We start from the raw sequence: 23,921 nt of genomic DNA, 5'->3' as shown, positions 1-23,921 counted from the left end.
TCTTTTCACTTCTGTTCTGTCTCAAGTCGTTGACTTGTCTAGTAAAATCATCTGTTGTATCTTCCGTACCCTGGGGTGTTCTGCAATTCCGTCGTAGGTGGCCTTCAGTACCACATCTCCAACACCTTGGAGTCCGTTCTCACTCCTACTCCGTATCAAAGCATTGACTTGTCTGGATAAATCTTCTAAACGAGCCATGAATTAATCCACTGACTCGTGAACTCGCACAGCTCTGATTGCGTAGCGATCTCTACGATTTGCTTGCTGGGCTGCTTCAAATTTCATGGCGTACACCAGAGCGCTTTTAAAATCTTTAACATTCGGCATTCGGAGAGCTTTCTGTATTTCAGGATCCCGGATGCCGTCGATAAAGTATTGCAGGGACAGGATTTCCCTTGTTTCTGTCGGATACTCCGGAAAGGCGAGATGGGACAGTTTTTCAACATCTGTGGCGAGCTCCTGGAGTGTTTCTGTGGCCTTCTGTTGACGGGATTTTACTTGAAGGCTATTGTAGTCTTTTAAACATTTCTCCCCAAAACGCAGCTTCAGTGTGCCAGATAGAGCTTGAAGGACTAACTTCTAGTTTTCGGGAAGAGTCTGCAGGATATCTGCTGCGTCTGCTCTCAGAGAAGTGACGAGATGACAGGCCTTATCTTGGGAATTCCATCCATTCGCTTTTGCCACTATAGACAGTGTTGTCTTATAGATTTGCCAAGAGGTCTTCCCATCATATGTAGATAGTTTCAGAGAGGGACATTCAAGCAGCATTGCAGGCATCGGTAAAAATTTAAAACCATCTGTACTGCTCCCTGCTGTCGCTACGAATTCCACAAAATTAGTTACTTTCAAAAACCAGAAGAAAGTAGGAAAAAAACATAAAATTTTTCGATGCTAGAAATTTAGTGACATTAAAACATGTTATGAGTTAATATAATCTGTGAACGTGTATATTTCAAAAATACATCAGAAGATACAGTTTAATAAATAAATCTGCGTTAGCTTTGAAATAAAATACACGAGTTCTTAATTGCTACTTTACAATTTAGAATACGAGGGCCATCCAGGAAGTAGATTATGTTTCCGTCTGTGTCCGCTAGGGGCGGGGCTAGCGCGGCCATCTTGGGGTCAGAGCGTTGCGCAGCTCAGTCTGCATCTAGCCGTGCTAGTGAGAGGTTCGTGCTGTGCTCCGTTCAGATACTGTGACGGTTTGAAATGTCTGCGTTAATTGAAAATCCCGCGAGCTGCGAGGTGCGCTCAGTAATAAGGTTTCTGACTGCAAAAAACTGTAAACCGATAGAAATCTATCGGCAGCTTCGTGAAGTGTATGGGGACAACATTATCACTGAAGGTGGAGTGCGTCAGTGGGTCATAAGATTTCAAAATGGCCGAACCAATGTTCACGACGAAGATCGAAGTGGGAGACCCAGCATAGTGACCGCCGAACTTCTCGAAAAAGTCGATGCTAAAGTCCGTGAAAATCGAAATTTCACAATAACGGAACTTTCTTTGAGTTTTCCACAAATTTCGCGAAGTTTGTTGCACGAAATCATCAGCGAAAAGCTTGGTTACCACAAGTTTTGTGCAAGATGGAAGGCAAGAAGAGGTAACGAAGTGGTTGAAGGCGCAGGCGGCCGAATTTTTCGACGAAGGAATTTCCAAGCTCGTACATCGCTACGATAAATGCCTTAATTTGTATGGTGACTATGTAGAAAAGTAGTATTTGAGTGTGGCTTTCATCTGTATATAATAAAATTTGTTTCCTATACTTTGTTTATTTTTTTATTCCAAAACGTAATCTACTTTCTGGATAGCCCTCGTATTTTATTTTTAACTTCTACGCCTTAAGAGTATTTTTACATGCTTTTTTTCCTTCTGCATTAAAAAAAATAAAATGCAGTAATCGTATTGTGATGGAAATCATAATGTTATCCAAACAAAAAAAGTATTCGAGTCATCAGATGAGTACTAAATACGCTAACAATAGAAATCAGATAAATAAAAAATTAAGACAAGAATGTTCATGTGTTAGAAGAAGAGGAATGCTTTTTTAAGCTCAAAATTTTCTCATAGCTCTTTTACTCACTTACTTTTAGCAAAAAATGCACAGTCTGTGTCGCTCTGTCGCAGAAGTTGAATTTATTCTTTCGCTTTGTGTCGAGTTCCTCCACGGTTTCTTCTTTTTCATTTTTAAAGTCTGTGAGAGTAAAAGGTTCTGCACTGATATTTTACTTTTTAGACTGCTAAGGATTGTAATGCAACTGGAAACAATGTAATCAAAATAAAGAAGAGAAATTATTTTTGTTCATTAAATCATCCATTACAAAGAATCCAGTAAAATTTAAAATATACCTTGAGATATTTTGAGAGCACCAAAGGAATTTTAATTGGGATATTCTTCTCTGCTATGCACTGCATACTTAAAATGCAATTTCAGATTCTTCTTTTTTTATTCCCACTCCGTACTCACATTTTCGTTAGTGTAAATGTGCAATGACATAGCAGTGGTTTCATGAGATTATTTGTATATGTTAAGTCGAAGTTAGATTTTCTACAGGCATAATCTCAAAATAATGTATTGATGGTCTTATCTGGTACTATTATTTTAGGTAATCTGATTTTGCTTTATCCAAAAACAGGAGCAGCAAAGTTGATGTTATTATTACATTATTATACAGATTCGGTTTGCAAATTATTGTAATGTCTAGACTTCAAAAATTATTCTGCTACATCACTCTTTGGAGAATAGGTTTGGTTTTTGCTTAGTTTGTTATGGCAAAGTACACTAGGGCTTTCGGCCTAAGAAGAGGGGTGCCTTTGTGGAGGACATTTATAGGGAAACTGGCTCGTATGTACGTTACACATAGGGAAAACAACGAAAACGCACATGCAGCCAGCCCGTTTGCCTGGATTCGAACCCAGGTCGGAATTTACCAGTGTTCAGCGATTTTACCGCTCGGCTGCTGGTGTGCCGTTTGGAGAATACCTTCTAATTTAAAACATCCTAATCTAGTCATCCTAATCTTGAATTGGATAAGCATTTATACTGAGCGCACCTGTAAAATAAATCATATTTCACCTATGTACACACACATGTAATGATTTAGTTATGAATAACTTGATGTTAGAAAATGGCTTGAAACTGTTGCGTAGATGGAATCATGGAATTGCGGACAAACGTGCCGAGTTCAACACATAATTTATTCCTGGACATTCTTAATACATATCTTCAGTCACACATCATTATTTACTTAGGGCACATATTCTCGGTTCACACAACACTAGGGCGCCCCACAAATTTATATACGCGGATCACATCTTTAAACAGTAAATGAAAGCACCAAATCGATTATTAAACGCTGCGAAGTAAGAAGCAGGGGAGAAAAGTTAAGCGTTTTCATTAACTGGGATATTTATAAAACTCAGTTTCTTTTTGAATTCCGTTTTGAATGTTTTTTGGACAAGAAAGCAGCATTGCAGACATTATTGAAGAATTACATTATTAGAAAGCAGCATTGCCGCATGGCGGATCATTGCAGATGAAATAATGACATAAGTGACGCAGTACAGATTCTTTAAAGAGGACGTAGACAAAATAAAAACAGGAATTATATGGGCTATTGCCAAATTAAGTTACAATTTTTTTAATAATTTACATATATATGTAAGATAAAAAATAAGAAGCAAACTTCCAACTTAAATTTGGAAAAGCCGCTTAGTTCTTGATTTTAGTTTGGATATTTCCCCTTTCCATCCTTTGCTTAATGATGATGTAGTTAATTCAGAAACAGTCAAGGCCAAATTTTCTTTTTATTGGATGATTTATTATCTAAAGATGTGCTAAGTTTCCAAAATTGTGGGGTGCAGAATGCCCCCAATAATGATGGGCGAATCAGAATATGCATCCCTAGAATTACTTTGTAGAAATAAAATGTATTGAATCCACAGCTGCATTTGCCTGCAAGTTTCATCCTTGTAATCTGCAATACGCATTCTCTATGCTAGCACCTTCTAGAACCATCGGCCATGATTAATATTATTTTTATCTTCTCTCTCTCGTATTCCTAAATCATTACATGTATATCTTACTTGGTTTATTATGCATATGGATAGATACAACAGATTGCTTCACACAGTTGTTTACAAGAATTCTTTGACTTTAACTGAGAGTGGAAGGTAAACTTATTGCTCGCTCTATTACCTTTATTCTCGGTATAAATAATTTCTGCCCATACATCAGAAGCTATCGTGAAGACCAAACCTTTATCCCCTTTAGAATAGAAGAGAAACACGCTAATGTGACAATCAAAATCGTAAAAACAACCTTGTATTTAGCGTAAGTATATTGAAACACTCAATCGATTTCGAGGGCAGCTAAAGATCCCTCCTCATCAGGAGAAAGAAATACCTAGAAAGAAGAAAAATAAAGGTGAAGGAGTCTCAGAAACACGTGGTCCTTATCAGCACTGCACGTGGTTATAATCGGATTTTTAATCAGATTTACACTGGCCGCCTACTTTTACTGAGCCAGGCTATCTGCTCAAACATAAAGGACAAGAAAATTAGCGAAGTTAAAAATAGGGAGCGAGGGGTAACTGCACCTTCATGTTCAAAATCTGAACTTCGAATAATGGAATGCAACCACTGAAGAGATTTTTATACCCTCTGGTAGTACCAAACGCGAGGAGGTAACACCATCTATCGGCAAAAAAATAGTAACTGAATTAAGATAGTAGAATTTTAAAGGCATTAGGAAGGACTGGATTGTACTTAAATTCATTAACTAAGTATGCTAAATCTTTGTGAATATGAAAAGCCTCAAAGCCCATACCAAGTCATGCCACCCTGTTAAGCAAAAAATGGCTTCTTTTTACTACTATTATGTATTCCGCGCGCTTAAAGTTTGTTCCTCTGAATCTTTGCTTACCAATGAACTTAATTATTTGAGGGCAGTTGCGATTGACTGTGGATTTTCTTCCGTGATTATTGACAAAGCCGTTAAAAAATTTTCAGATTCCCATCAAAGAAGACATTCCACTGTTAGAAATAATATTAATGACCTTGTCGTGCTTCCATTTTATCCTTCTGTTAGCTATAAAATTGCACGGATTCTCCAGAAATTCAATTTTCAAGTCGGTTTCTCCCCTATTAATAAAATTCCCCCTTCGATTCTAAAAGATTGCGTTTCTGTCTTGAATTCTTGGGGAATTTATAGTATATCGTGTCAGTGTGGTTTAAGATATATTGGCCAAACAAAAAGAGCGTTGAAGTTTCGTATCACGGAATATGAATCTTATGTCAGAAAAGGCGAAATTAACAAGTCTTCAATAGCGTATCATAGTTGGACATTTAACCATAATTTTGACTTTGGGTCTGCAAAAATTATCCAAAAGGCTTCTTCCATAGGTGAATTGGATTTTCTTGAGGCTTTTCATATTCACAAAGATTTAGCATACTTAGTTAATGAGTTTAAGTCCAATCCAGTCCTTCCTAATGCCTTTAAAATTCTATTATCTTAATTCAGTTACTATTTTTTTGCCGATAGATGGTGCTACCACCTCGCGTTTGGTACTACCAGAGAGTATAAAAATCCGTTCAGTGGTTGCTTTCCATTATTCGAAGTTCAGATTTTGAACGTGAAGGTGCAGTTGCCCCTCGCTCCCTATTTTTAACTTCGCTAATTTTCTTGTCCTTTATGTTTGATCAGATAGCCTGGCTCAGTAAAAGTAGGCGGTCAGTGTAAATCTGATTAAAAATCCGATTATAACCACGTGCAGTGTTGATAAGGACCACGTGTTTCTGAGACTCCTTCACCTTTATTTTTCTTCTTTCTAGGTATTTCTTTCTCATGATTAGGGGAGACCTTTAGCTGCCCTCGAAATCGATTGAGTGTTTCAATATACTTACGCTAAATACAAGGTTGTTTTCACGATTTTGATTGCTTTATCCCCTTTATCCAATTAATACGTTTTTACATATCTTCTTCTTATCTTTTACATATCTTCTTCTATCAAGCTTTTATATTTGGTAATTTATTTAGATATTTCTGCAAAAGCAAGAGTAGATAGGGCTAAAAAAGACAACTTTGAGCAAGAACACAAAAGTTTACAAGTTAACGCTCAAATTAATATGACGTTTTCTAAAAGCACCGTCTAGAGATTATAAATTGGATTTTAAAATAAATAATCTGTATTTTCACTTATTTCATTGCCATGTTTGTTTGTATGTACGGGTAAATGCAAATTTTATTTTTATTTTATATATATATATATATTTTTATATTTATTTATCAAATTCCTGGCCATTGACCATCAGGTCATTAGGCAACGAGCTCTCCAGTACTTCTTTGCAATACGGTCCAAACTCTTATTGTAAAGATGTATTGGAGTATATTAATTTATTTATTACTATTATTATTTAATGTCTGATATCATTACGCATTATTTTATAGGTACGTAAAACATATCCTTATTTTTTAGCCCTCAAATACGATATTAAATCTAAACAGATGTTAACCTAAATTAATTTACCACTTGTGGTCTGCACTTCCTCTTTTCTCCTTATGTTTCCCTTCTGGCTGAAGAATAAGATACTACTTCGCCGATTCTGTAGCTGCTTGTAACATCCCTCCTGAAATAAATTAATCAGGAATAAATCTTGATTTTAATAGTCACCAATAATGCACAATTTATTTCGTCATTAATTTTAAATAGATGGATAAATGTATATAAATTTACGCAATGAAAGCAAAGTGCAAAAGTAATTCAATTTAAAATTTTACTGAGTTTTCTGAATTCTTACTCTGTAGCAAAATTCAACAGCGTCATCCAAAAAGTACGGATTGCAGGTTGTGAGCACAGTAGGGATATCGGTGTCGAGTTCCTACAGAAGAAAAAAAGTGCGTGAAAATATTTTAGTGCTTGCATTGCTTTCTTTTTGTTTAATCAATTTTTGTTCTTATTGGCTCGGCAAACAAAGGTAAAATATGTATGCCTATGAGCTTATGCTGAATTGGAATACATGACGTAAACCTTTTAAGGTTTTTAACGAATAAGCTTGCTTCTCCTGCTTATCTCAGCGACGTTTAAAGAAGTAAGCAAATTTATTTAATAAGTAACAGGATATAAAGATAGTCAAGATATAGCAGTTAGCACTTATAGCTCTTAATAGTATCAGTAGATTCTAGCGAATTTCAGTACCTAACTCTCTAATTTAGTTGATTTAAGCCGTAAAGTTGATAACATTGTTAGAGAAATAAGTGATATTTTATTATTACTGCAATTTGTAAAGAGTTAGTTAAAATTTAGACTGTCCTTTTCCCTGAAATTCGAAAGTCTTCTTCTTACTAATCCCTCTGATCTGAATCAGATAAGACCCATAAGTTCATTCTCCTTCATAACTTCCAACGCGAAATTATGTCTCCTCAGCGGATCTTCACGCATTAAGTTTCATGGTTTTTATATTTGGCGCATTACACTACTTAACTACATTGTAAATTGTAATTAGATTATGCAATTGTTATTAGAGTGTAATTGCTTTACTTAAAATGTAATTAAAATTACATTGTACAGTTAAAATTACATCCATACGAAGCAGGAATTTTCTGCCGTAGAGGTAATGATGGAAATGTTTTACATCTTTAGCTATGACGAGCAACTTTTTTCTGGTGACAGAGTAATTCCTCTCCGATTTAGAGAGACACTTGCTCCGGTGTGCCAGGACACGTTCTTGATCGTTTATTTCTTGTACAAAACAGCACTGACACTTTCATTGCTCACATCCGTGTCAAGAATACACGTTTTGTCGAGCTGAGGATACGTCAAGATTGTGGCAGATGTTAAAGCCTCCTCCAGTTTGTTAAATGCATCCTTATATTCTTTGGTCCACAAGAGCTTTTGCTTGCCGTCTGTCAGTTTGTGAAGGTGTCTAGCGATGGAAGAAAAGTCCTTCACAGATCTCCTATAGTAGCTGCAAAGCCCCAGAAATCTCAGCTGATGGACATTTTCGAGGCGTCTCCAGTCTTTAACTTCCAACAATTTTCCGGATTCGTGAACACATGTTTGGTGGAGATGACTCGTTCGAGGAAAGACACTTCCTGTTTGAAAAATTTACATTCGGCAGGACTTAATTTTAGATTAGCTTCCTTCAGTTTTTCAATCACTATCTTAATATTTTCCAAATACTCTTCAAAACATTTTCCAGTGATCATGATGTCACCCAAGTATATTAGACTGGCTTCGTAGAAAAGACTTCTCAACATGGTCTTCATGACGCCATCTGATGTTGTCGGCGCGCTACATAATTTTAATGGCATCACGTTAAACTTCCAAATTCGTTATCTGGTAGTAAACATAATCTTTTCTCGGTCATCGGGGAGTATCCCTACCTGGTTAATATTCACTTTTTAAATCAAGCATCGAAAACCACTTGCTTACAGAAAAAAATGTCTACAATGTCGTCAATTATAGGAGGTGGGTACTTGTCTTTCTTCGTATCCTCGTTCAACCGGCGATAGTCAACACAAAACCTAGTTGAACCGTCTTTCTTTTTGACCAGGACGATGAGAGATGCCCAAAGACTTGCTGAAAAGTTGATAACATCATTTTCTTGCGTATTTCTAGAAGTTTTCTTTCTTCCGGTTTAGCAATCGGTAGATAGTTTGGATATTGCTTGATTGATGGATGATCCCCTTATAAATTTTTTACTGTCCAGAACCGGTTCGACCTATGTCAGATGAACGGCAGAAAACATCTTGAAAACTTTGAAGGACACGGTCTGCAGCATTCTTCTCTTCATGGCTTTGTTGTGCACTCTGCAGTAACTCTTATCTTAGACTCGCCGAAGACATAGACCCTGAAGTATTACTGGTGCGTCCAACGCGGATCACGGGAGTACATGCTGCAACCACCTCGTCTTTCCTAATGACTTTTTCCTTAACACTTACATCGGCAACTCTCGCTGAGATGATAGTCCTCGATAGTTCAATGTGTGCCGAGGTTATCAGTGCTCCTTTCGACCTGTTACAATTCTTGGAATATTCCATTTTGCCGTAGCGGAAAATTTTGTTTTCAGTTATGGATCCAAGTAATAAAAATTCTGTTCTTTCTGGTATTGTGATATCATTTTGAACTATGATTTGGTGGACAGATTTAATTCCTTCATCTTTAGTCGCAAACAGGGTTATGTCCTCAGAGGCGTGATGCAGTTCGTTCTTTTTAAAGGCAAAAGAAAAATTATGTTTCCTTAGAATGTGTAATCCGAGTATGCAAGTGTCTATAATATCCTTCATATATGCCATGTAATGGTAAGCTGCACTTCCAAACGTTATATTAACGTTTAACTTTCCGTCGATTTTGATTTTATCATCGTACACAGCCTAGAGTAATGATGGCGAATCTATGGCACACGTGCCACAGTCGGCACGCAGAGCCTCACCAGCCAGCACGCGACTAAAATATTACTTCCTTAATCAATAATCACAAAAAAAATGATACTATATAATTTAAATATGTGTTTTAGTCTGTTCTTGAACGTTTCACTTACTTATCGCATAATGCCACTGGCCTAGATATAAGATTTTCATATATCGCCGTAGAAATTATATGCATATTTATTGACCTAATTTATGACGTTTCAATTGTTTGTGCCAATCATATTACTTGTTCATGGCAAAGAATATGCCAAAGTTGAAGCAGTTACCAAAGTTGAAGCAGAAGTTAATGTTTCCTAAACGAATTCAAATTTATGAGTGTGCCTGTGAGTTTTAATACTTTCATTGTTAAATAGATTCCAGTTTTCAGATCTAAGCATTTTGAGGTAACTTATGAATAATTCTAATTTAATATCTTAAACGGAATGTAAAAATATAATGTAAAAACACGCAGTTTGATAATATAGAAAAACACGAAAGCTTAGTAGGGAAAGCAAGCTTATTACGTGCGCTCATCCAAACCAAACCCAATAAAGCCGAAAAGGAGCATATGAAATCTAAAGTTAGAAGTTTAGCAAAAAGATGTCCGGGTTAACGGTTACTGCTGTCCCCTGTTCATATTTGAATCTGCAGCCATAGATTGTTGATTCGTGAAAATCCAATTCCTTACTATTGGTTAATAATGTTACCTCCTTTTAGTATATGATCGATTTATATTTAATGCTTCATTTTTAAATTTTGTGCTTTTTCATACTCCAGGTCTTGAATCTTCACAAATGACTCCAGCAAAAAAGGCAAAATCAAACATTGACAGTGGAAGATCATTTCAAGAGACCTGGACAGAGTCATTTGGAGTTACTGAACACAACAGGAATGCATTATGCACTATGTGCGGGGAAAGTGTTGTGTGTCTCACATCTAGTGTCAGAGGCACTTTAACACCAACAACAAGATTGTTGCTGAACTTGATGAAGCTGAACGGAAGGAGTTTTTTGAAGGGAAATTGGGGAATTATAATTGCCAGAAAGTTGGTTTTTGTAATTATCTTTCTAAAACAAACCACCTAACAACGGCCAGCTTTCAAATTTCACTGTACCTGGCAAAACACGTTAAACCGCGAACCGATGGGAATTTAATCAAAGAGATTTTGGGCACGCAAAAAAGAAGAAGGTTTGGGACACGCGGCCCCCAAAAGGTTCGCCACCACTGGTCTAGAGGGTAACACAGGGCGGCATTAAGAGGAGTTTATCATCCCATAAATCATCCGTTGAGCTAAATCTCTTAGGATGATGGTTCCTATATCGATGGTCATATTGCAAAGAATTCTATATATATATTCCTTGATGAAACGTCTATTTCTGCCGCCACTCATAAAATATGAAACGGTTTAAATATGGCTTTTCCATATTTAGACACATCCGGCCCGCAACATGGCCACTAATTATTTCTCCCTCTTTGTTGGGAGCGATCTTAGCTGCCGTGCCTTGGGGTATTCTGCTGTCCCTTCGTACGTGGCTTTCACCACCGCAGCACTTTAGGGTCGGTTTGTTGTCACTCCTATTCCGTCTCAAAGCATTGGCTTGTCTGTTTAAATCGTCTAGACGAGCAGTCACTTGATTCACTAGCTCCAAACTTGAGCAGTTCTGATTGAGTGGTGGTCTCCACGGGTTGTTGGCTGAGATGCCTCGAGTTTCATGGTGTACACTAAAGCACTTCTTAGATCCTAGTCAGGCGAAGTTTGCAGAGCTTTCTATATCTCAGAATTCCGGACGTCATCGATGAAGTACTGAAAGAAGAGGATTGCTCTTTTTTGGGGGGCATTCCGAAAAAGTAAGATAAGATAGCCTTTCAGCATCCGTGGTGAGCTCCTGAATCGTTTCCACGGGCTTCTGTTGGCGAGATTTAATTGAAGCCTCTATAGTCTTTTAAACGCTTCTCGCCAAATCGCAGCTCCAACGCGCCGGATAGAGCTTCGAAGTCGAGCCTCTGATTTTCAGGTACAGTTTGAAGGATATCCGATGCGTCTATTCTCAGAAAAGTGGAGAGATGGCAAGCTTTGGTTTTAGGACTCCCATCCATTTCCGTTTGCCACCATAGATCAGCACAAATATCTTGTGCGCTTGCCAAAAGGTCTCTCCATTATATGTTGAAAGCTTTACACATGGTCGGGACAGCATATTTGCGAATTTAAAGCATCAGAATTGCGACCAATTGTCATTGTGGATGTCTTCAAGTTGTAAGTTTCTTCGGCGACAGCGATAGAAACTTTATCGATTTCTTGTTCGACAACAGAAACTCTTTCTTTGACCTGTTGTTTGACAGCAGAAAAATTTCTTTAATTCTTTAACTTTATTTTCAACCCCTCTCTATTCTGTCTTCCACGGCCCGGAATTTGTTTTCTATAAATGGTAGTAATTGCTCTTTTTATTTTCTCTTGATCTGCTTCCATCGTTTCTTGGGCAGCTTTCATCACTTCATTGAACGCAGCGAAGGTTGCCGACAGCTGTCTCAGTTTCTCCTCATCCTCTCTTATCTTCGGCATTCAGTCTCACTTCTGACACCAAAAATTGTTGCGCGCTTACGGGTTAGTAATGGATTGATTGGACACAGAACCGATGATAGCTTGATAAAAAATTTTACCGAAAGAAATACTTGAAAGTTCTGGAACAACTGAGTTTTTATTTGATTGTAGTAAAGCGCACGAGGACAATTTGCCTACGGACAGTTGTGCCTTCAGTGAGGCTTCCTAAGGGAAACTGGTTTGTACCCAAAAAATTGGGAAAACCACGAAAATGTCTCCGCAGGAAGCTTGTTCGACAGGATATGAGCCCCGGTCGAACTTTTAAGTATTTTCAAGTATTTACAGATTTATTTTTTAATCTCAAAGGATGCTTTCTTTCACAATCCTAAACATAACTAGGCTGAATAAAAAACTTATTAAATTTTAATTTATATTTTCTTAATTAGATAGCTTCCTTAATATTTAAAACTGGGTGCATGTCCGGCAGCCAGAACATCATTAACATAATCTCAGGAAAGTAAGTTTTGCTAAAAACAGCAAATGGCTTTGCAACTTCTGGAAAGAATGGTCATTTCTCTTTAGAAACAGGAAAATTTTATAAGACAGAATACCTAACTGAATAGCTAAAATCAAATGAAATTTCATAAATAAAAAAAAATTTAAGAAATTTCTGAAGTTAAAATTAACTGCTGTCCTTTTTCTGAAAATAAATTAAGATTACTTCATGACTGGGATCGAAAGTATATTTCGTAGACTTCGCGGATCGCTCGGTCATCCCCTCGTTAACATGAGAGATGCAGAAAGCTTTAAGCATAGAAGAGTGCCGAAAATTCTTCTCGGTAGGGACAGATGAAATTTATGACCATTGAGAAAAGTAAAAATAACAACTAGAATAACGTTCTATTAAGAAAGAATTAAGTAATGGAATTCAATAAGAATATAACAATAATAATAATTAATAACTTTGATAGTAAGTAAAATCTGAAGAATAAAGATGGTACTATTTTTTAGAATTGAGCTAAAAGCTTTGATTTTTCATAAAAGTTGTGTATTTTTATAGCATTTTCATTCAAAGAATTTTCATTTTTCTACTCCAACAACACGCTGCACAACCGGCTTGGCTTGGCTTCAGAAATGCAGATAACAGCATGGGCGTTTTAAGTGTACATTCCTATCGAGAAAGGGGTACTTATAGTCGATATAATAATTCTGTAAAGGTTAACGATAGAATAATTTGAGACCCTCAGTTCCTATCCATCAAAGAGATCTCAATCAAAACTGGGATGAAACTTATCATAAAATCGCCACTGTAGTACAAGATCTTTGATCAAGAATATACCATAAGAATATAAGAACATTTTTTTAAAATTTAAATTCATATTTCGATCTCAACCATAATTATTCGTGAGGCTGTTTGTATGTAAATTATATAAATTAAGGTTACATAGAAGTAGGAACGCTACATCTTTAATACATCTTTAGAAATTACTGAAGTACAAAGACATTGAACCTGATACACTACTTACCTCAACAGTGAGGAATAACTGCGTTAGTTCTTTCGAAACTGGCTGGGGAAAAAATTAAATTTATTAATGTAAAGCATTATAACTATAAAAACAATAATTAGTTATCATTTGGGGATAACATTGTATAACAGATATCATTTTTGCAAAGACTCGAAGACTACAAAAGATTTTAAGCCACTATGTGAATAAAATCTTGAAATTCTAAGAGGCTAAAAGAATCACTAAGGCACATTTTTATACGATTTAAGTTACAGGAACATCTCTAAGGTAAAAAGTTTTACTTAAAGTGTTTAGAGAAAAGATTAATTTTAAGTCTTAACAAGAAAAGAAAAAAGTAGAAAAGAATGTTAGCGTGTATTTTATACAATAAAAATATGTATTAATAAAGAGATTATCTTTGTAGTAAAAGTAAAAGTACTTTTGATAAAAATATGAAATTTTGCGACGAACATATGTATAGATTTTGAAGAGAAGCGGAAACAGAAGTTTAATATAAGAGATTGCAAAGATTTAGTTGAAGAAAAAAAAACTAATTTTTCAAAAAATATTTTTCATTGCAGAAATGAAAGATATCAGAACTAAAATATAGACCTAGTGAAAAGCTAATATCATTGAGTCACTGAATTTACATGATTTAGGCTTATAACCTAGTACTTAAATGCCCAATAATATAAATATTATAGAAATTTTGTTAGAAATATTTAGATGAAAAAAAAAATCGTTCAGTTTAAAAAATTGTAGGTACTAAGCAGCTACATGTTTATATCTTTCAACTACTGCACATAATTAATTATTTATTAAATGATTAATTTAAAGTTCTCATTTGCATAAAATTCAGACCTTTCGGAATTAGAAAATAAGACAGTTAAGTATGTGTTTAACAATACCAGTTTAATATTGCTAGTGATGGAATAAATTTCACATTTACATGGTTACAGAATTTAGTCTATAACCTTAAGTTAGTTTAAGGTTACAGAGTTTAATCTTCTTTGCTAGCATAAACTCTAAGTTAAAACACCTAACAGACCTGAAGTGAATTATAGCTCCGTCTGAAAATAACTGCAAAATATTATGAAGGTTTTAAAACAAACCTTTGTATTAAGTCATAACCAGAACATAAATGCGCTACTCGTCCTTAAAAATCTGCCAACCACTTGTGGGGATGTAACTTAAAGTGATAATAAATTCAAATTTAAAACTTAGTAAGTAGCCTAGGGCTACACAAATGATTTAACTGGAAGTTGACTCAAACTTCTCACTGGCGTAAAAATTTCAATGGCCACAACTATTATGCAAGATGAAGGATAGAATCTTATCTGAGCTAGCTAACCTAGTAACGTGGCTTCGAGAGGCAGGAAAACACTTTGTCTTACAATCCGAAAATCTCAACTTACGTAATCTTGAACTAATTTGCATTCTGGTAGGGAAACGGAAGGGAGAAATGATACTAAAGATCTCAATCATGATAACTGGTTAAATCAACATGAAGGAGCGTTACAAGCTTAAAATGATAAAAAAAATTATGCTATTTTTTCTACAAAACATGATCAGGATAAATAGTACATCTTAAAAAATGTCAGAAATCTTGCTTTAACTGTTTACTTTTTTAAAAAAAAAAGGTTAAATTATATATAACGCTTAAAAACTTAAAGCATTAAAGTTATAGTGACTTGTATTCCTGTTTCAGTGCATCTGCATATGAGCGAAATTTGTAGCTCGTGGTATGTTTAAGTGACATCTCATGGGCTCTCAACTAAGAAGGAATTCCCCCTAGGGAGAAATTTCATAGGGGGGGGGATGCGGTCAGCCTTTTATTTAGGTATTAAGTGTTTAGTTTAAGTTTATGAATATAAAAAACACGTTCATTCTGGTTTTGGTATTTACCAACATTTTCTATACTTTTTTCTGAGTAATATATGTAATATTAGCACAATTTTGGAAATATTGAAGTAAGAATACTGATATGTAAAGTACTGCTTAGTATTGTAAAGTATTACATGAGTATTGTGTAGCAATACTGACGGCGTAGATACTTGGTAGAACGCCCATCCATTTTGAAGAAAAAACAGTCGAGCCGGATTAAATTCCCTTTAAAAAAAATTTAAAAAAAAAAAAAAAAAATTGTGGCCATTATTTTCACTTGGCACTCCAATCGTGCCCACTTCCAGAACATTCACAATTTTGATACTATACCGGCAGAAGCTATTATAGCAGCACATAGATGATTGCAGCAAATCGTCTGAACAGGATGAAAGCTTACGCGAAAAGAGAGAGTGTCGCAGTGGTAATGCAAAGGAAGCAGGTAAGGAGGCAAAAGTTTCAGTTTTAAGTTTTGGTTTACAATTTGGTGATCGGTCAAGAGGCATCTGCATTAAGGGTTACGTAAAATCGCATGATTAATTTGAATGACGGAGTTTTAGACTTACAGCGCTATTAAGACAGAGAAAGGAAGTCTCCGAATGAAATAAAAAATAAAAGAGGTTATAGTGAATTAAATTTAGAAAAATTTAAATAGAAAAAGAAGAAATTAAATTTATAATTATATATATATATATGTATATAATTCCATTTTTATTTAAATTGACATTTGTGGCCACTATTTACTTGTCACTCTAATCGTACCTATTTCCAGAACATTTACATTTTCAATTTTTATACTATTGCGATCGGAAGACAGCATAGCTAAATAGCATCCAAGCAGCACAGAAGTTGAAGTTAAAAGCGTACATTTATCCAATATGGAAGCTCACCAAGAGAAAGGTTTGGGTTTAGGCTAGAAAAGTTTCAGTTCTCAAATTTTTAAGTTCAGATTCCGAATTAGCTACGTAAATTTAAAATGATGCCTGTTGCTAAATTGAAAGCCTGCTGCTAAATAGAATTATGAAGTTGATTTACGTAATTTTTATCTTACACACACACATATATATGTATGCATAAAGTTTTCAAAACGTGATCTGTACAACAATCTTGCACTAGCCCGTTCGCCTGGAATCGAAACCAAACCAGGTCGATCTACCAGTATTCATTGGTCTTTAACAATGGGCTACAGGTGGGACTGAATCACACATGTATGTTACCGACAGAGTATGAAACGCCGGCATTCTATAGAATATCTAGGCATTGTATATAATGCCGGACGATTTTAGACAAAGTATGAAATATGAGAATTATTACATACTTTCTTTAGGCATTGTATATAATACCTGAGCGTTCTATAGAATGACAAATACTCTTCAGGCAAAGTATGAAAATATTTATGGTAAGGCTATTATTTAAAAGACGTTCATTCCTCCAAAACATTAATGAAAGCGTGTCATTAAAAAACTGTTATTCGAAATATACAAAACGAAAATAGTGAGATGATCTTGATACAACATAATAAAAATGTATTTTCTAATCTGGTTGAGAGTGGGAATCTGTAAGTTCTACCTGACAATCGAAATTAAATTCGGAAACAGTTCATAAGTTTCACAACAATGCCCTTTTTAATACCACTTTGTTTTTCCTAGCAGGGCTCACAAAGGTGGTTGGACAGTTCAATATCATTACGTGCAACGTTTTTGTATTTGGTTGAAAGTTCTTTCAACATTCTGTCACGTCGTTCGTGTCCGGTACTCAAATACACTGACTACCAATAAGTATTTGGACACCTGTGATAGAAAAGAGAAACTAACTTTATTCAAAATCAATAGTTGGTAGAGTCTCCACGAGAGGTAATTACAGTGTGGACCCTCTGGGACATACTTTCCACAAGTCTTTGTATGACAGCTAGTGGTATTTTCTTCCACTCGGTTTGGAGAAGACATAGAAGTTCCTTCACCGATTTTGCCCGGGTATTGCACCCCTGAATTCGGCGATGCAACTCGTCCCAGAGGTTCTCGATAGGGTTCAGGTCTGGACTCTGGGCAGGCCAGTCCATTCGATGAACTCCATTGGCACCATACCAAGTCTTGGTCAACGTCGAAACATGACAACTGGCATTGTCGTCCTGAAAGTAACAGGGGTCCAACCCGTAAAACTGCCACAACGTAGGAAGCACATTGTCATCCAAAATAGTGCAGTAGGCATCGGAGTTGCGCTTACCATGAATGGGGACCAAGGGTCCCAGCCCATACCAGGAGAAACACGCCCAGGCCATAATTCCACCTCCGCCGAACTTGACTCTTGGTACAATGCATTCTGGCAGGAGATGTTCTCCAGGTAGACACCAGACCCAGACCCTGCCATCCGAACGGTAAAGGGTGAACCTTGATTCGTCACTCCAAAGAACCCGTTTCCACTTATCTACGGTCCAATTTCGATGTGCTTTGCACCACATTAACCGAGCAGTGCGGTTGGACTTTGTGATCAAAGGCTTATGGGCAGCAGCACGACCATGAAACCCAAGCAGATGTACTTCCTTACGAATGGTATTCATTGAAACAATACTCCTGGATGCCTGTTGAAACTCCTCGCGGATGAGGGCCATCGGTTGGGTGCGGTTCTTCCGAATTTCTCTGGACAGCACTCGTCGGTCTCTATCTCTTAGTTTCGTTGGTCTGCCGACTCGTAGCACATTCCGACAATTACCGCTCACCTTCCACTTCTTAATCACATAGGCCACTGTCGATTTTGGGTACTTCAGATCGCTAGATATATCCCTTAAGGATCGGCCACATTTGTGATACCCGATAATTATACCTTTCTCGAAATCATAGAGCTCCGAACTGCGAGGCATCTTGCATGCAACTAAAGCCGATGCTGTTTCCTACACGATATATACCGGCGGAATCCATGACGTACCTTAGGACCGCAGATATCTTCATTTGCATAGGTGTCCAAATACTTATTGGTAGTCAGTGTAAGTTTTTATGAAGTAAGGCAAATAACTCAGCGTCCGTGACGTAATACTGTATGGTACTGACGCTTTCTTTAACAGGATAAATGAACGCAATTTTGTTTTCCACAAACATCACATCCTAGCGATTCGGCAGCCGGTAGTTCCGTGATTCCTTCTTAGTAGTCATTTTGGCATTTTTACATTATTTATTAACTTCTAGTTTGGTTAGTTTGTTCTTCGAAACAGTAGTTTGGTTCTTCAAAACGAATCGGAAATGTATTTGCCGGATTTCAAACTTTGCCGGTATGTAGAAAGAGAGAGAGAGCTCACGTTTTGAAAACGAGACGGGGAAATAATCGTCTAGCAATGGTGCAAAAAAGTGCATGGGATAAAAAGGTTGGGAACCAATGCTCTGTCTCATTCTACACGTTCGAAAGTATCACTGATATGACTAATCCTATTGCGTTTCTGTTATTCGAGCACACAAATTTCAAGAGGTCAAATCAACTCCGCTCCAATTTTTTCGGCGAACAAAACAACTTGAGTTCTTCCCAGCTGCATAAAACCAGAAGGCAATACACATGTTGACTTTTGATTACGTGTCATCCTTTTTTATAACTTCTATTCCGAACGTTTCGTAGTTAAGTGACTTTATTATATGATCATACATTTAACTTTTTGTTTCAGTTGAAGCGATATCCAGATACGGCTTTGCTATAACCTCCTCGATTTTGCACATTAATTACTCCAAGCTCATAATTTCCTTGCTGTCATATAATGATCCTAACAATGTAGCCTTTTCTCAACCTAATAGAAAATCATTTTTGTTGCAGGATTCTCGGTGTATCTGCTAATAGTGACTGCTCAACGCTGGTGCGCGTGTTAACTGTTAGAATTAATGAATGCAATCGCATAACTTTCTGTTTTCCTCTCAAATCTTAAAAGCACTTCGTCTTAAGCCTTGAAAACATTTTGAAACTACTTTAGTCTGTTATCGAATGAAGAATTCATGAGCTCTCCGCAAAATCTATCACATAACTATCAAAAAGCGATTTCAGGTTGTCAAAGATTAAGGAGTCATTAGGATTTTCGAAGCAGGAAAAATGAGCAATCCCTCGCCGGGACTCAAATCTGGACCTCTCGAATATGTGCCGAGTGTGCTAACCGTTACATCACGAAGGCATGCAGTAAGGCCCTTTTAAAGGGCGACTAGGGATTAGAGGATTCAGTCGCCAAATCTTCGTGGGGAAGAATCATCCACCACCATCTTTTCGGCCGCCACTGTAGAGTAACATTTTAGAATTTTTCGAAACAAGGAATTGAAAGAAAGCTGCTGTGCCCTCGGCGGGACTCGAAACTGGACCTCTCGAATATACGCACCAAGTGTGCTAACCATGACGTATTTTAATCCTGAAAAATGAGCAAAATAGACTTTTCTTTTCTATTTAATTTTAGTAACTTTTGCCCCCTTTTCAGTCCTTCATAATCAATGGTATGTGATCCCTGTGTGTCTTTCTTTGCTAATTATGATGTTACCAAATTATTTACTTAGTAATTCGTGCTACAGAAATTTTAGACACTTCTTCTTCCTTACATACTCTAATTAAAAACCCTTAATCTCTACATATAATAAAAGAAAAAGTATGTGTCTTTCGTTCATGTTTTGCTTGTAAGCTAATCGACCCAGGACTACGAAATTTGATATATATAGATGCATCTAGATGCCAGTGCACCTCTAAGCGATTTTTTAAAAATTCGAATCAGTTTTTTTTTATTTTATCTTTTCGATTTTATCGCATCATTCTGAATAGTTTCATTCTTTTAGTAATGTGGTTTTGGCAACAGTTTTTCATTCAATTGTATACTGGACTGCTGACTGTTGAAAATCAGCACTGTTGCCACTCGAAAAAATTAGGGCGATAATTCTGGGCCGTTTTTAAATTTAATATTTCTTTTGGATACTAGACGTTTGTTGAGAGAAGGTAACGGGAAGTTGGTTAATTTATTTATTTATTAGGATAATTAATATTTGTAAGGGATATTGCTTATTTCATTGTAATATTGTTATATGTAATAAATTCCCCCCCCCCTTTTTTTTAATGAAGCTGTTTTGCAGAGTAAAATTCTGCGCAGTTTTTAAATTTAACGTTTGGTATTCCCTTCAGGCATTTTTCCGGTACATTTAAAAGCCAGACGAAGGCTGGCCGCGTAGCTGCTAGTGTTTTATAAAAATATAAACATAAAAGTTAATTTATTTATTTTGTAATTTATATGGTTTTTTATTGAATAATTATTAGATATATTCAATCAAATTAGCTTTTAAATGCATTTGCAACATAAAAAAAAATTCAATATTTTTTTAACTCTGCATTTTTTAATCAGTTGAGTAAATTATCAAAAATCATTTAAAACCATTCATTATCTGCGAAAGTTTTAAAAATTTTGTTTCCCTATATGCATTTATCGATGTGTAAATAGTAAAATACAAAATTAATTAAAAATATGATTCAAGTTATATCAAAGTATAATAAAATGACTCACTTTTCTTCCGCGAACTTTCTCATTTACGTTTTTCCGAAACATGGCCGAACTTCTGCTTCTTGGCTATAACTCTATTAGAAAAAACTGAGTAATGTGAGTACTTCCTGTGAGCAATCCACGCTATAATGACTTAAGAAAGAATACTTCATTAAAGACAGTTTGTCGTAACGCTCTGTGGTTATTTGAAACTATGGATACTTTTGCGTTGCTATAGCAACGTTTTTCTTTTCGTGAAATATGAGCAGATAGCGGAGAAAGAACATTAGAAACCAGTTTCGAAGGAGAAGTATTACATGTTTGTTAAAACTGAAATTTTAGGTAAAAAAATTACACTAAAATTATTATCTAATAAATAATTACAGTTAAATTTTATATGTAGAAAGTATGATGGTTCGATTCTTAAATATCCCATCTTTGATTTTTAATTCTAGGGGAATTAACAGTATATCTTGTCAATGAGGTTTGACATACATCGATCAAACTGATAGTGCTTAAGTTTCAACGTCAAGGAACATGAATCTTAGTTTGCAAAGGCCAAATAAACAAATCTTTTGATAGTTTGTAGGTGCTTATTTTAATTTTCTAATAGTTATTTTTATTTTGCAACAAGCATTTCCTTTACTTTCCCGATTCCCTCCTACATCTCCCTACCATAATGAGTTTCTAGGATTACGTTTCATGTAAATGATATAGAAACAAGTATTCAAACTGAAGTCTAGGTCACTTCACTAAAAGACCTTAAAAGCGTGTGTATGCCTTCCGGCTACGTTGTTGCTGCTAGTCTAATCTTACGGTTATTCGGGCATATTGTTATGTGCGTGCTATCATTCGCCGGTGATCTTAAATAAGTGTCAAGACTGTTAGTTAATTCTGTGCAACTTCGGCTGCTTTTATTTCAGTTACCATTAGATTAGTTCTTATTTTCTGTCTTGATTTAAAGCCCAAATGGAGGCTTATTGTAAGCCTGAGAAGGGGCCAACTTCCTTTTATGCATCTAATCATACATACTACTGGAGACATGAAGAAAGGAAACTGACTGCGGATTGTAAGATTGCAGACTGAATAAATTTTCTCTGCGGATTGTAAGATTGCAGACTGAATAAATCTTCTCTCCACTATAACATTTGGATACCCTCGGGTTCGGATTTTGATGCCATGCGCATTTTTTTTTTTTTTCCTTTTTTTTAAGTATTTTCCACTCTTAAGGCATTTTTTGAGTTTTCAAGAACAATTTCGAGGCTTTTAATATCACTTCAATCATTTTTCATTACACACATTTGTGAGAGGCATATTTTAGTAATTAAACTGAAAAACAAAGTTACCCTTGAAATAACAGTCTCAACTCCTATGAACTCATTTTTCCTCGAAGGGAATGTCCTATCCATAGAAAACTAATTATATAATCTGTTAGTCCTACCTATCACGACAGGCCTTTTTCCACAAGGTATATAGGTTGTCACTTCTAAAAGTTTTTACATACCGTCATTTCTTAGCTGCTTAAAACTTCTTGTGCATGTTCATCTTCATAGGATTATACGCAGAGTGGGGAAAAGCTATTCCATACAAATACTCTTGGAACTACACTCTCACAACTGTGCGTAGTAAGTTTTTCCAGATCGATAACCACCATCAACCTTTTTTTTTTTTTTTTTTCGTCCAGCTGGTATAGTCCGTCGGCGGTGAGTGGGGAATGAAGTTGGATCTTTCCATTTAATGAGAACTATCGGAATGCCAAGAAAGCAAAAGACGTTATTCTTTTGCTTCGGAAATACCGCCGAAATGAGCAGTGTACTTTTAAAAATTTAGAATCCTCACTGTATATACACAACCTGTTCTCACACTTTTTAAACGATTTTGCTTAGCTATAAAAAAAAAAAAATCACCTGCTTAATTTTTTAATTCAAAAATGTGCAATTAATTTTAATCCCAACTTAGTTTTTGAAAGTATAAATTATGATCTGCTACTTGACGGTTTTGTTTTCATGCAAAATGGCGCTTTTAGAGAAGCAATGGATGGAAGACTATGTTCTTTCCGAAAATAATTATTCCTCTCTAGTTATAAGAAAATGCTGTGAAAGCCATGGTTTTACAATATCTAAAGCTACGATAGGTAATGTTATCAACAAGAAGGGGAATAAAACTTCAAAGTTTGGCTTCAAGTGGAAAAACTGTTCAAACTACATATGCAAAGAAAAAAAAAAAAAAAAAATGTTTCGATTGTTGCAAAGCAAGATCTTTAATATTCTAAGAAAATCCGTCAAGTAAAAGAACAGTTTCAAAACCATTAAAATGCTCAGTGCGAACTGTAAACAAAGTGATTAATGCTGATTTGAATCTTAAAAAGGGGGAAAAAACATAATGTGCATCGTCTTTCTAACCGACATATCGCCTAACGCAGGATGCGCTGCAGAATTTTTTATGAGAAATATTAGGTATTTTTGGAAACAGGTAAGATGAAACATTAGCAATGCCTTCGCTGGGCGTCGAACCGCGGACTTGTGGAATACGCGCCCAGCATGCAGACCACTATACCACGAAGGCATGCCAAAATGGCGGGAGAAATACCTAATACATTTATTCGGGCAAACATCGAGAAAGTTGTCAAAATAGATGAATCTTGGGATCATTTAAATAACTATAATAAAAATAGATTCATTTATTATCATCAAAGAGAAGTAAAAAATCTTAAAACATAGTTCAAAGAATCCAAAGGAAGTTTTTCAGAGGGATTTATGCTTGTTCCTGATTTTTCACATAGCGGCAGATTATAAATAAAGAGAGTGGAGAACAAGGTCAAGATCAACTCTATATATTATCAGGAACATATTTTATAATCAGTTTTTAAATATGTAATACTTTATCCACAGTGCCATCAATCCGTAGGACAGCATATCAAGACAAAGCAAGCAGCCACACGTCAAAATCGAGTGTTAATTTCTTGAAAAAAAATGAAACAAGATACGGATACCTCCACTCTGTATCCCGACTAAATCTCTTGGTGTATCTATCAGCAAAGGATTTTTGCGCCTTTGAACTTTTAAAAAGCGGATTGTCGAAACGTCGACCTACAACCCTCCTTGGAATTTG

At 35.9% G+C, this 23,921-nt stretch overlaps 1 protein-coding gene across 1 annotated transcript in view; it reads right to left on the bottom strand.

Moving 5' to 3' along the window:
• Positions 1–20,973, bottom strand: part of LOC118189563 (dynein intermediate chain 2, ciliary-like) — a 55,084-nt gene extending 34,111 nt beyond the window's left edge. Inside the window, 5 exon segments of the mRNA XM_085810249.1 lie at positions 2,088–2,194; positions 6,528–6,627; positions 6,799–6,879; positions 13,475–13,516; positions 20,835–20,973. Coding sequence (XP_085666375.1) covers positions 2,088–2,194; positions 6,528–6,627; positions 6,799–6,879; positions 13,475–13,516; positions 20,835–20,876 — 372 coding nt within the window. The 5' untranslated portion in view covers positions 20,877–20,973.
• Positions 20,974–23,921: the final 2,948 nt, after the last annotated feature.

Source organism: Stegodyphus dumicola, chromosome 2, assembly GCF_044657685.1.
Source record: "Stegodyphus dumicola isolate Sdum_Otavi_A_Nest chromosome 2, ASM4465768v1".
Taxonomy (NCBI): Eukaryota; Metazoa; Arthropoda; class Arachnida; order Araneae; family Eresidae; genus Stegodyphus; species Stegodyphus dumicola.
This window is presented reverse-complemented; position numbering and strand designations above follow the sequence as displayed.